We start from the raw sequence: 13,023 nt of genomic DNA on the forward strand, positions 1-13,023 counted from the left end.
ATGAAGAAAATTTGTAGTTATTTTGCTCTTTATTAAGTATTTCTTCCTCACTGAAATGATAGATTCCCCCACCCCTGCTGTGGATTAGCCATTTTAAAATGTAGAATGGTATCACTGCCTAAGAAAATTGCTCTTTAACCCATTTCCAAAAGCATGGCAACTTAAAATTTTTGATTATTTTAGTAAGGAAAACTTGTTTGTCATGACAGAAGACTTGAAAATAGAGGCTAGTTCTTTAAAGTTACCTTTTGCTCATTTAAAAATTTTATTTTAAGTCTTTCAGGGGTAAGAACCTTTAATAGCTTCTACTTCAGCAATGCAGATTGACACATTTTTTACTCTGAAGTTTGTTACTGAGTCTAAAGATGTGCCTTAAAGAAAATTATGGCTTAAAATCTAAGCCAGCTCTGCTAAGTCTGGAATGAAAGTTATCAACTGCCAGGCTTTCAGACTCAGAACTTAGCGAAGCTGTTAGACATTTTTATAAGGGGGCGAGGAGCTATTCTTGGTAAAGCAAATATAAGTACCTTTATGTTGATTCTCTAAAGAGACCAAAGAAAAAATCATCTGAGTTTTTCACAGCAAGTACAGAAACACCAGAAGTAAAAGAAATGAACATTGTCAACTTCTTTATTGCGCTAAGATTAGTATCAGGTACATAATGACCTGTTATTAAAACAGGCTTTAGGCTGGGTGCAGTGGCTCACATCCGTAATCCCCACACTTAGGGAGGCTGAGGCAGGTGGATCACTTGAGGTCAGGAGTTTGTGACCAGCCTGGCCAACATGGTGAAACTCTGCCTCTACTAAAAGTACAAAAATTGGCTGAGTGTGGTGGTGCCTTCCTGCAATCCCAGCTACTCCGGAGGATGAGGCAGGAGAATCATTTGAATCCAGGAAGCAAAGGTTGTAGTGAGCTGAGATTGTGCCACTACACTTCAGCCTGGGCAACAGAGAGAGACTCCATCTTAAAGAAAAAAAAAATAGGCTTAATATAGGATATCTGGAGCTGATAACATATTGTGCGTATTTCTGGAACCGATGTATATAATGCTTGCTGTAAGTTTCCTTTGAGTTCCATTGTTAAGCTTGATCACATAGGTGATTTAATGACTCAAACCCAGAGTAGATTTAGAAATATTTTTTCTTTCATTAATTCTAAAAAGTGGTTTTTAGTTCCTTACTATTAATTTCAAATCTCCTTTTTCAATTTAGTGTGAGATTAAACTTGCCCCCAAACGATCTCGTTTGGAGACTAGGGCTGGAGAAGAAGATGAAGGAGAAGAGGATTCTGATTCTGATCACGAAATATCTGCCAAGGCTCGCTACTTTGATTACATAAAACAGGGCCTTTACTTAGTCACTGAAATGGAACGCTTTGCACCACCACGGAAACGCCCACGAACCATTACTAAAAACTACCGCCTTGTGAGTTTGCGCTCCACCACACCGGAGGAGCTTTATCAGAGGAAGGTGAGAGAGGAGCGTATTGCTATCCAAGTTTGAAGCCATCAAGCTTTTCTTTTATTGAGAAAAAGCTAATTTTTTAATAAAGGAGAAAATTTCAAGAGGGATGTTGGATCATTGATATTTTAAAAATACCAGTCTTACAAAGCTTTTTAAAATAATGCTAATCTTTGTACCCAAGTAATCAAAATCCAAACCTTGGATAAAAGTTGAATTCACTTAAACTGATTATCCACTTTGTGGCTAATCAGGTTTCTTTGCTACCCTTCACGTGGCCTTCAGCTCTCCCTTTATCTGTGTTTAAATCAGTGTCTACAGAGGGTGAAGGAAGAAATGCAGTCTTGCTTTCTAGTCAGGGGCTTGCTTGGGTCAAGGTGACCAAGACTGTGTGTTTACGTTGTGCTGTTCTTGCGATGTCATGGAAGGAGCTCTGGACTAGAAGTCGAGTTGTTCCATGGTTGTCTTGGTTTTGCCATTATTTTATTCTGAAACCAGAGCTTGGCACCTTTTTGTCTCTCATCTTTCTGTTAAAGTGCTGAAAGAAACGTGATCTTTCTACTCCTCAAAATGTCTGTGAGCTTCTGGTGCCACAGTGCACAGGAATTAATAACATGCTGGATAGGTCCAAGGAATTATCATCATGCATTGTATCTTCATTGGGATCCTGTGGATAATTCAGTAATGTAACATTCCTGTCTTCATGTTTGTATCTGAAGATTGAAAGTGAGGAGTACGAGGAAGCCTTGGCCTTGGCTCATACCTACGGCCTGGATACTGACCTAGTATATCAGAGGCAGTGGAGGAAGTCAGCGGTCAACATTGCTTCAATTCAGAATTATTTGGTATGTGTAAATATTTTGGTAATGTGGTAAAAATGTTTATTCATGTAGTATCTTTCGTTTAAAGGGCTTCATTTTAGAGTACTTTATGTTGCTGACTTTTCTATGATACAACTGATGAAGTACATTTTTCTCAACTGGAAAAATGGTCTTTTTGTTAGATTTTATTGCCCCTGCAACTGGACTTTGATGCTGAAGACATGGGACAAATATTCACTGATAAACCAGCCGACTACTTGGTCTAGGCCTGACCTTCTCTTTCCTGTACCAAAGTCACTTCTCTTTACCTGCATTAGTCGGGAGCTAGTCACGTGCCAGAAACCACACAGTCATTTAAACAGGGAAACTTTCAATATGGAGAATTATTTTCTGTAACCAGAGATGAACTATAAAGGATGTAAAGAGAACTCTAAGAAATACCCTCGCTGAAGGGACATATCCATGGAGGGAATGAACTTGGAAGGGAGGCCCCCCTCCTAGGCTGGGATTCAGACCCATCGAACAAGCAGTGGTTGCAGCATATAGGATGGAAGAGAAGTTCTCTAGGTTGCGTTGAGCCAGGGCTGGTCCACTGTTGCCAAGGTTGGTAGTCAGGGATATCTGGGATGGATAGGAAAGCTGGATGCCTGCTGCTGGGGGGCCAGTGAGTTGAGGTTGGGGGTCAGAAAACCCCAGGGACTAGCAAGCAGGAAACCTCTGCCAGCATGCATGGGACTCAAGGTTGGTAAATAATTAAGGAATCATGGCCAAGACTGGCAAGAAAAAACTCTCTACTCCTATAGGCGTCCTTACTGTAGCTTCCAGTCTGGGAAGCTTCCCTGTCAGGTGCCTGGGAGATTCATTAGTAAAGAATCTGCCCACGAGAGTACCACTGAAACTCAGTGGGAGGTTGTCCACAGTGAGAGGAAGGGGGGAAATAAGTGCCACTTGATGTCCTCCACGTGCCTTGTTGGTGGCTAAGCCATAGGAGCAAGAAGAAAAGAACCACAGCACATCAGGACTGGAAACCAGAGCCTCTTTGCAGTGCCTCTCCAGCGCCCAGAGCTTAGTGTCGTGTTAACTGCAAATGAGAAATGCTATCACAGAGCTGGCTTTGAGGGGAAATTTGGAGCTGAGAGGCAACAAATAGATAACATATATGAAAATTGCCAAACATACCTTTTTAAAACTTAGATTTCAAAATTGGATACTTCCTGTTACCTGCCTCCCATAGTTAAGGTTGATATACAGCCTTGTCTCAATTAGATTTAGCTGCTGCAACAAAAATATCAGACTGTGGTTTCAACAGCAGAAATTTATTTCTCACAGTTCTGGAGGCTGGGAAGTGTAAAATCAAGGTGTTGGCCAGTTTCATTCCTGGTGAGGACTCTCTGGGTTGCAGATGGATTTCTTTCTTGCTGTGTTCTTATATGGCAGAGAGCAGAGAGAGAGGATGCAGGCTCTCTCCTGCCTCTTCTTAGAGGACACCAGTCCTGTCATGGGGGCTCCACTCTCTTGACTATTGCTTTCTAAAGATCTCATTTTCAAACATCATCACTCTTGCGATTCGTTTTCAACATATGAATTTTAGGGGACACATTGATTTCATAGCAGGCTATATATTTTAACGTTTGGCATCTTTGTGAGAAAGTTGGACTCATGGCATACTTTAAAAAGGTTGGGACTTCTGATCTTGCATGTAGAAAGGAAAATACCTTTGCATTGTGGAAGACTGTAGGGAACACTGGGAAAATTTCATGATAATTACTTCCCTAAAAGTTTTGTACATTAGTAATTAAAAGTAAGAATATAACATGAAAAAGTTGCATGGAAGAAGATGATTAATCAGCCAAGCAGGATGATAAACTTAACGTCAATACAAGTAAGTATCAGAGGTGAAACAGCATGAGAGGTAATGAGATGAAGGGAGAAGACAAATCAAAACACTGATCCTGTATTATTTTTGTTTCTTGTTTTATGATCTAAGACAATGAACTCATGAGTTCATGTATACCTTTTTCTGGGATACAGTAAAGGACAGTCTTTGTCTCTGAAAGAGTTGAGGGGTGTTAGGAGAGACAAAGCAGGTACTTTTTTGGGGAGGGCAGTATTTAGGTTAAATAGGCAGTTAAGAGCAAGAGCACTGTGCGAGGGACTGTGAAGGGGTACAGGAGAGGCATAAATGTGGCTTTTGCTGATAGGGAGCTTCTGCTTTTTTTTTTTGAGATGGAGTTTCACTCTTTTTGCCCAGGCCGGAGTTCAATGGTGCGATCTCGGCTCACTGCAACCTCTGCCTCCCTGGTTCAAATGCTTCTCCCACCTCAGCCTCCCGAGTAGCTGGGACTACAGGCATGCGACACCACACCCAGCTAATTTTTGTATTTTTAGTAGAGACGGAGTTTTACCGTGTTAAATATAACTGACCATATAAGTAGATTTCAGATAAAACTCTAGGAACCCTGTGAAGGTAGTGATTATTATAGATCTGGTAGTGATGGAATGCTTTATATAGTGAAGAGTTTTGGAGCAGGGATTTGAAAAGATTTAAAGTAGACGTTGAGTGAGAAGGGAGGAAGACATTCTTAATAGGACAAATGGTATGAACAAATTAAAAGACGTTGAGCATGATATATGAGGCCAGTGACTAAATCTGTTTTATTCATTGCTGTATTTCCATGCTTAGTTCAGTGCCTGGTATGCAGTAGGCGCCCAGTAAGCATTTTGTGGATAAATGAGCTCTGTATGTCAACCAGTTTGCTAGCACTGATATTTGACAATAGTGAACATTGGGAAATATGAGAAAAAAGATATATTGATTGGGTTCAGGAGGGTGTGGAAAGCTTGTGATGACTTAGGCGTTTATCTGCTGTTGTGGATTTTTGACTGTGGGGCCATAGAGGAAGATGGTGTAGAAGAGGATTGGAGTGGAAGGAATGTAGGAGAACCTGCTCAGGGCAAGAGACTCCTACAGTGTCCTAGATTTTTATGTTGATGATTTTGACTGCTATGGAGTCTGCAGCTATGGAAAAGGGAAAGTGAATTAAGAGACACTTGAAGAAAGAACTGATGTGATGCAATATATAAAGAGTCCTAGGATATGAATCAAATCTTAATTTAAATTTGTAACCATAATAGCTCCTTGTACGGAGAGGGCAAGTCAGGGATTTTGAATGGAGTTGGAGGAAGCAGCTGGGAGGGAGGGAAAGGACTTTGATCCTTTCAAAAAACAGCGTATCCTGACTTTTATGATTAAGTTATCATTCACACCCTGAGATACATCTCATAGTCAAGTAAATACAGAACTTTGATGCTTCATGAGTTTTGTTTAAAAGTTAACCATACTTATTAATTATGACAGGATATATCTTGCTTTTCTACCTTGTTGTCTACTCTATTATACAGCCACAATATAAACCAAAGGCAATCATAAAAGTCAGAAGAGAGTCCTGAGCTTTTTGCTTCTGTGTAGCTCATTAGAGGAAGAAAACAAGCAGGTAAACTCACACTGAGTGCATGCAGTTGTAATCACCATTAGGGAATTGGCTGCTTTTCTGTTGAGTTCCTCTAGCAACTCCCTGTGGCCAAGGTCCTAAATAACTGTAATATATCAGGTATAGCTTTATGATTCTGAAGGCAGTTATAATGTGTTGTAAGATGTCATGGATTCTTTAATTCCTCTGTTTCTTCTATTATATCCAGAGTAAAATAAAGAAGCGATCCTGGGTTCTCCACGAGTGTTTGGAAAGAGTTCCTGAAAATCTGGATGCTGTGAAAGAACTGCTTCAGTATGGATTAAAAGGCACAGACCTGGAGGCTCTGTTAGCAGTAGGGAAGGGGGCAGATGATGGCAGGTTGGTTATAGAAAAATGTGGTCTCAAAGTAAAGGTGACTTTGTGAAAACTTTTGTACTAAGACATTGGACTGGGTAAACTTTTCTTTATTCTAGTTATTCTGTACTGAAGCAGTTGCCTCTTATCTGAAGTCACTGCTCATCAGGCATTTGGAACTTTTCAAAAAATATAAATTTGAGAGTATTTCTGAGAAGTAAATAATTAAAATGAGACTGACATTTCTTACCATTTTAAGACCGTAAGTAGAAGTGATTCAAATGGCAGACTCTGTGGACATTTTCTGCATAGGCTGCTTTACGTGGAGTGAATGTAACCCCACATATCTTCCTAGTTTTCATTTTCCTGATTTTTAAATTTCTATTTGTGATAATTACTGATGACTTTTGCCCATCTGTGGATATAATGAATGATCCCTTTGTTTACAATGGCAAAAGTTTTTTCAAATATTTCTGTTTTTGTGGAAATCAATAATTAGTTAAAATAGGAGAAAGCTTTTCACAACATGACATTTTTAAAAAAGAAAGAAAAAAATAAATAAATAAAAAATATAAAAATGATGAAAATATGTTTGTTTTTTTTAAACCTGCAGATTTACATTACCTGGTGAAACAGACATTGACAGTATCCCCTATGAAGAGCTTTCACCACCCGTTGAAGAGCCTGCCAAGAATAAAAAGGAAAAGGAATTCAAGAAGAGACAAGAACTACTTAAATTAGTGAACTTTTCAAAGTAAATGATTTGTTAGTGTTTGTTCGATAGTTTCTTTAAAATAGTCATTTCAGTGTGTTCCTTATTAGTAGTAATTAGTCGAAATTATTTTAGCAACTTAAATCAAATGCGCTTACTATTTTCTTACCCTTGTACTTTTCTGAACTGTTTCATGAGTTTTGGACTCAATGGAATAGTAAGCATTTTCACTATAACTCCTAAAGAAATAATTCTGTGTAAATATAAGTGGCCTAATATAGTTATTCAAAACAGGTTGACACTGGAACAAAAGGAACTTTGTCGTTGTAGACGGAAATTATTAACCTACTTAGATCGACTTGCAACATATGAGGTAAGGGATAGTTTTAATCAAACCAATTATGTTCATTTGATCTGTCATTGTAAATGCTATGGCTGCCCTAATGTCTGATATTCTTGGTCCTTAGAACTATTTTTCCGGGAAAAATTAGTTTCTTACACAAACATGTTCTCTTATGTACTAGTTTTGGTAAAAACTGGAGATTGTGAAAGCCAGAAGTTGTTTTGTTAGACTAGGGAATAGAAGTGCCTTAGCCATTTCAGTGCATTTGTGTTTTCTAGATTTATTATCTTTTTCATTTACTTTTATATTTTGATTTTAAGATAATGGCACGTAACTCTTTTCCATACCAGATTTCAGTGTACACTAGGTTTTAATAATCCTAAAGTGAATATTTCTTACACATTTTATTTTAATGTTTTTTTTTTTGAGATAGAATCTCACTCTGTTGCCCAGGCTGGAGTGCAGTGGTGCAATCTCAGCTCACTGCAATCTCCACCTCTGGGGTTCAAGCAATTCTTGTCCCTTAGCCTCCTGAGTAGCTGGAACTACAGGCACGTGCCACCACTTCCGGCTAATTTTTGTATTTTTGTAGAGACAGGGTTTTGCCATGTTGCCTAGTCTGGTCTTAAACTCCTGGACTCATGCAGTCCACCTGCCTTGACCTCCCAAAGTGCTAAGATTACAGTGTGTGCCACTACGCCCTGCCTATTTTAATTATTTGTTAGTGGGTTGATTTATTTGATTGACCTTTGATCTGAATTAGGGCTGAAGTTAGATATTTGAGCTTAAAAACAGTATACTTTATATTTGGGTCTTCAGGGACACAAATATAGATGTGCCCAGGATGGGCATTTCAGTAGCACTCTGTAGGTTTTTTAGATATTGTTAAAAGTATAAATGTAAGTGAACCACCTTTTAGTAAATATACATAGGTTCGATTGCTTTTTCACATGACTCTTGTAGCTGACGTTCTCCAGATTTGAAGATAAGTTTTTCATTGTTAAAGTTCACCTTCCCTTGGAGGTTACTTTCTTAGTGTGTGTTCTGCCTCCCTTTTGCGTGTATGCCTCTCGGCTCTTGGCGCTGGCACACAGTAGGCACTCTGTGTCACATGTAATAATGTGATGCTCATCCCAAGAACTTTTGACCATGCAGGCAAATCCAAAAACTTTGATTCCCCCACCCTACTAATATAATTGCAATGTTTTCAAACAAAATACTGAAAGAGGACTGTGGTTATTAAAAAACATTGGTTTTTGGGAGGCTGAGACAGGCAGATCACGAGGTCAGGAGTTCAAGACCAGCCTGGTCAAGATGGTGAAACCCCGTCTCTACTAAAAATACAAAAAGTATCTGGGCATGGTGGCAGGCACCTGTAATCCCAGCTAATTGGGAGGCTGAGGCAGAGAATCGCTTGGACCTGGGAGGTGGAGGTTGCAGTGAGTTGAGATCATGCTACTGCACTCCACCCTGGGTGACAGAGGAGACTCCATCTCAAAAAAAAAAAAAAAAAAAATAGGTAATGACTGTATCATTACCATTTATCATTGCAAACAAGTTACAAAATATTCTTAATAGTTTTATTTATAGATATAATTAGTTTGGCTGTTGGATGATCACATTACTTTAAAGCATGTCATGTTGATATACCTGAGGTCTGTGATATTTTGAGGTAATATATTTAAACCAGTTGAGGTAATATATTTCAATATTGCAGAAGTCTGTACAGATAACAGTTTATTATTTTTCTTAGCCTTAGTTTCTCTAATGATACATTATTTTAAAAAGTACCTAAAATGTTCAGTGTGACTATTCAGTTAATATTTTTCATTAGTTTTTAGTTTTTTAATTGCTGTTCCCTATATGACAGTAGTAAGCACATTTATTATTATATTGTAATAGTAACATTTAAAGTATTTGTTGAGTTTACTTTTTTTAGGGAATTCAGTGAAGTTCTTGAAAAGTAGGTGAATTTGATGAATTTCACTGTTAAAACTTAGTAATGAAAATATTCAGATATAAGAGCTAACTATTAGTAGTAGAGATAGGCATTGCATTTTAATCACAGGACATGGCTTATTTTAGTAATACTGTGATAAATGAATTCATTTAAATTTGACATGAGTGACTCCTAAATGCAAGATACTGCTAGAGGTGGAGAGATGAACTGGGAATGGTCTTCATGGAGCTCACATTGTATAGGCATTAAATGCTGATGAGAAAGGTATGGAAACTGATGAGGGAACATAACGAAGAAAAGTGTTAAATTATTCCTGGGAATTTCTGAGAAGACTCCACAGAGGAAGTAATATCTCAGCTAGTCTTTCATAAAAGGAAGGCAGATTTCAGGGGCTAGGGAGTATGATAAGGAGGACATTAGAATGGTGTCTTGATTGCTGCTGTGTCTTGAGCTCTGAATGACCCCTGGCTCATTGAAGAGTTCAGTAAATATTTGTTGCAAGAATCAATAGGTAAGAGAATACTCTTAAAAAATGCCAACACTTTTTTTTGAGGACTTAACTATTTGTCAGTCATTGTCTCGTGAGATAGGCACTATCATCTTCTCAATTTTATGGGTATGAAAACTGAGGCTTAGAGAAGGTAAGTAATTTGTCTAAATAAATAGGAACCAAGGACTTGTAACAGGTCTCTCTGTGAGTAGCCCATGCTGATAATCAGTGAGCCATGAAAGGCCCAGTGGCATGAAGACAAGTGTCATTCTCTTCAGTAAGTAAACTAGTCAGGGTAGCATGAACACAGGATGGGGAGCGTGAGGGGTGGCACAGAATAAAGGTGGGAAGTGTGGTTAGAGTAGTTTGTGGTCATGTTTGGAAAGGTCTCCTGCCATGTAAATAGTTGAATTTTTGTCAGAGGTTGGGAATTAGGAAAGAACAAAAAGCAGAAGAGAGGAGACCATGGCTGTGGGCAGATCTTTCAAGAAGTTTTACTGTGAAGAGGGGCAGAGAAGATGGTGATATCTAGAATAGAAGGAAGAGGTATTGTTTTTATATTAATGGGAATGGACTAGTAGAGGAGTGAGGAAGAATTTATGAAACAGTGGAAAGAGGAGATACTTTCATGATTATGGAAGTGGAGAAGAAATGGGATCCAGAGCAAGGGTAGGATTTTGAGGCTTTTTAGGAGCAGAGAGATATGTGTCTTTCTGCTGTAACTGGAAGGAAAGAAAATCTTATTATAGATGCAGGTAGGTTTGTAGTTTTGGTGGGTTGGAAAAATGAGAGATTTCTCATCTGAGAGTGTCTCAAAAAAAAAAAAAAAAAAAAAGGCAAGGTTTTCAGCCGAAAATAGGGCTGAGTAATAGGGTGTTGGAAGTCTGGAAAGAATGAGAGTTGTGGAAAAGTTCTTAACAGAGACTAGGAAATAAAAGCTCCTAGTGGTAGCATTGAGGAATAGGACTAATTATTTGAATTTTGTTGTCTTGAGTTTATCAATCTTTTAGCTTTTTATTACAAAAAATTTCAGTCATTCGTAGAAGTGTAGAGAAGAGTATATGTGCCCATTGTGATGAGCCCCGTGTGCCCATTGCTGAGCACTATTTTCAGCATTCACCAGTTGTGTGTCTTTTGTTTTCCACTTTTCTACTCTTGCTTTCTCTTTTTCACTAGATATTTTAAAGCACAGCCCATATATCTTATCATTTCACCCATAAATATTTAGGTATGTATGTATAAGAAGGACTTAAAAAATATAACCACAATGATATAATTATATAACAAAATTAATAGTAATTTCCTAATAAGATCTGATACTAACTTCATCTTCAGATTTTCCTGATGCCTTTTTTTTGGTTTTGTTTTGTTTTGCCTTTGGTTCATTTGAATGAGGATCCAAGCAAGCTTGAGGTCTTGAAATTAAAATGGGAACTGTCAGCGTGGTTTTGTAACATGTTTTCAGTGACTTCATAGCTTGTGCTCAGGGGTCATAGCTAGTTTTGACTGGTTGGGGATGATCTGCTGGATGAATGTGATAACGGGAAAGAGGCTAGGGATTAAGAAGCCCTTTTCCAGCCATGGACCAGGCACTTTAAGCTGATAGAAGGAGTGAGAGACTTTGAGGGGAAATGGAAAGTGAACAGACAAGTAGGGTCAGTGGATTGGATGCCTCCGTGAGATTGAGGAATAGTTGAAATGCCACTTAGTATGTGAGTGAGTAGATTAGGAGTGGTGGTCACAGAGTTGGGGCAAGACATTGAGATGTTTCATACAGTGTCTTTTGATGATGTTAGGTCCAGGGTTTGGTGACAGGATGCGTAACTGAGATGAAATAAAGGAAATAATTGTCATGCCTGAGGAGTCAAGGAACTGAGAACTTTTTTTGTGAAACAGGGTCTTGCTCTGCTGCTCTGGCTGTAGTGTATTGGCACAATGATAGCTTACTGTTCTCTTGACTTTCTGGGCTCAAGTTGTCCTCTCATCTCAGTCTCCCAAGCAGCTGGTGTTACAGGTACATGGTGCCATGGCTGGCTAATTTTTTTTTTTTTTTTTTTTGAGGAGGTGAGTTCTTACCATGTTGCCCAAGCTGTTCTCAAACTCTTGGGTTCAAGCAATTCTTCCACTTCAGCCTGCCAAAGTGTTGGGATTACAGGCATGAGTACCTGGCTAGAACATTTGTGAAATAATTTTCTACTTTTGGTTAAAAGTATGCATTAAATTCTTTTTCCTTTACTTCTCTGACTGTTCCTCCATCTACTTTTTAGATACAGATTCCCTTTTCCTTGTTCATCCTTTAAATAATGTTATTCCTCAAGGCTCTTTCATACTCATTCTATTTAATCTCCCTTTGAATAGTACTTATCTCTGTATTAGTAACTCTATGCCATATATCTCTAACTCACTTGTTAGTCCAGAACTCCTGACTGTGTATTCACCTGCTCATTGTGGAGCTCCTTTTAGACATGCTGTAGTTGCCAGCTTAACCCATCTACAAGTGAACTTTTCAACTCTCCATCTTCCCTCTCTCCCTCCCTCACCTCCTCCACATCTCCTCCTTCTTCTCTTTCCTATCTCAGTAAATTAATTCAGTCAACAAATATTTATTGGCTATTTATAAATATGGACAAAAGAATAATGACAGCGGTATGCTAGGAATCTGGGATTCAGTATTAAACATGGCGGACATGAGCCCTAAGTCATACATTGTAGTGGGGAGACCTGCACTTGGAATTCCGTGGCTTATTCTCTTTTGTCTCTTGTCACCCATATTTAAAAGCCTTTTCATTAAATCACTGTTTCTCCTTAGGAAATCCTCGGAGTACCTCATGCATCCGAACACAGATATGATGCTGAATTCTTTAAGAAATTCAGAAATCAAAATATTGTTCTCTCAGCAAGAACTTATGCTCAGGTAATTTGCTTTTTGTAAATAAAATAATTATGGTTATTAACACTAAATCTTTGAGCTGTGCAGTTAATGTTATTGTGTGCATATATTACATTTTCTTTTTTGTAATATTAATAAATGTAGAGAAAATTTTAATTTAATATCCATCGTTCTGAGTTTTAAAGATAATTTTCATAGCCGTAGATTGAGAAACATGATACAGGCTAGGAAAAAACAGGGTTATTTCAAAGTGCTTCGTATCAGAACTGCATGAAAAAGTTAAAAGTTTTTGAATGTTGTCATATCAGGTGACTCCTTTATTTCTTAGGTTTACATCAGAAACTTACTCCTTGCCTTTTATACAGGAAAGTAATGTACAAGCCCTAGAAATTCTGTTTACTTACCATGGTTCCGACCTGCTTCCTCATCGCCTTGCAATTCTCTCCAACTTTCCAGAGACCACTTCTCCACATGAATATTCTGTTTTGCTGCCCGAAGCCTGGTATGTGACTATGTT

General features: G+C 38.3%; 1 protein-coding gene across 4 annotated transcripts in view; it reads left to right on the forward strand.

The window, feature by feature from the left end:
• The window catches only part of NBAS (NBAS subunit of NRZ tethering complex), a 434,255-nt gene that overhangs the window by 86,459 nt on the left and 334,773 nt on the right, over positions 1-13,023 (forward strand). For all 4 annotated transcript variants that reach the window (XR_004273780.1, XM_032294320.1, XM_032294322.1 and 1 more), the window contains 7 exons: positions 1,215-1,472; positions 2,183-2,308; positions 5,984-6,135; positions 6,725-6,865; positions 7,118-7,196; positions 12,426-12,530; positions 12,872-13,008. Coding sequence is in view for 3 of the 4 variants with exons in the window: in XM_032294320.1 (XP_032150211.1) it covers positions 1,215-1,472; positions 2,183-2,308; positions 5,984-6,135; positions 6,725-6,865; positions 7,118-7,196; positions 12,426-12,530; positions 12,872-13,008 (998 nt within the window). In the remaining variant the exon portion in view is untranslated. The remainder of the gene's footprint in view (positions 1-1,214; positions 1,473-2,182; positions 2,309-5,983; positions 6,136-6,724; positions 6,866-7,117; positions 7,197-12,425; positions 12,531-12,871; positions 13,009-13,023) is intronic.

The sequence above is a fragment of the Sapajus apella genome, unplaced genomic scaffold (assembly GCF_009761245.1).
Source record: "Sapajus apella isolate SASKATOON/1434 unplaced genomic scaffold, GSC_monkey_1.0 scaffold31, whole genome shotgun sequence".
NCBI classification, from domain to species: domain Eukaryota; kingdom Metazoa; phylum Chordata; class Mammalia; order Primates; family Cebidae; genus Sapajus; species Sapajus apella.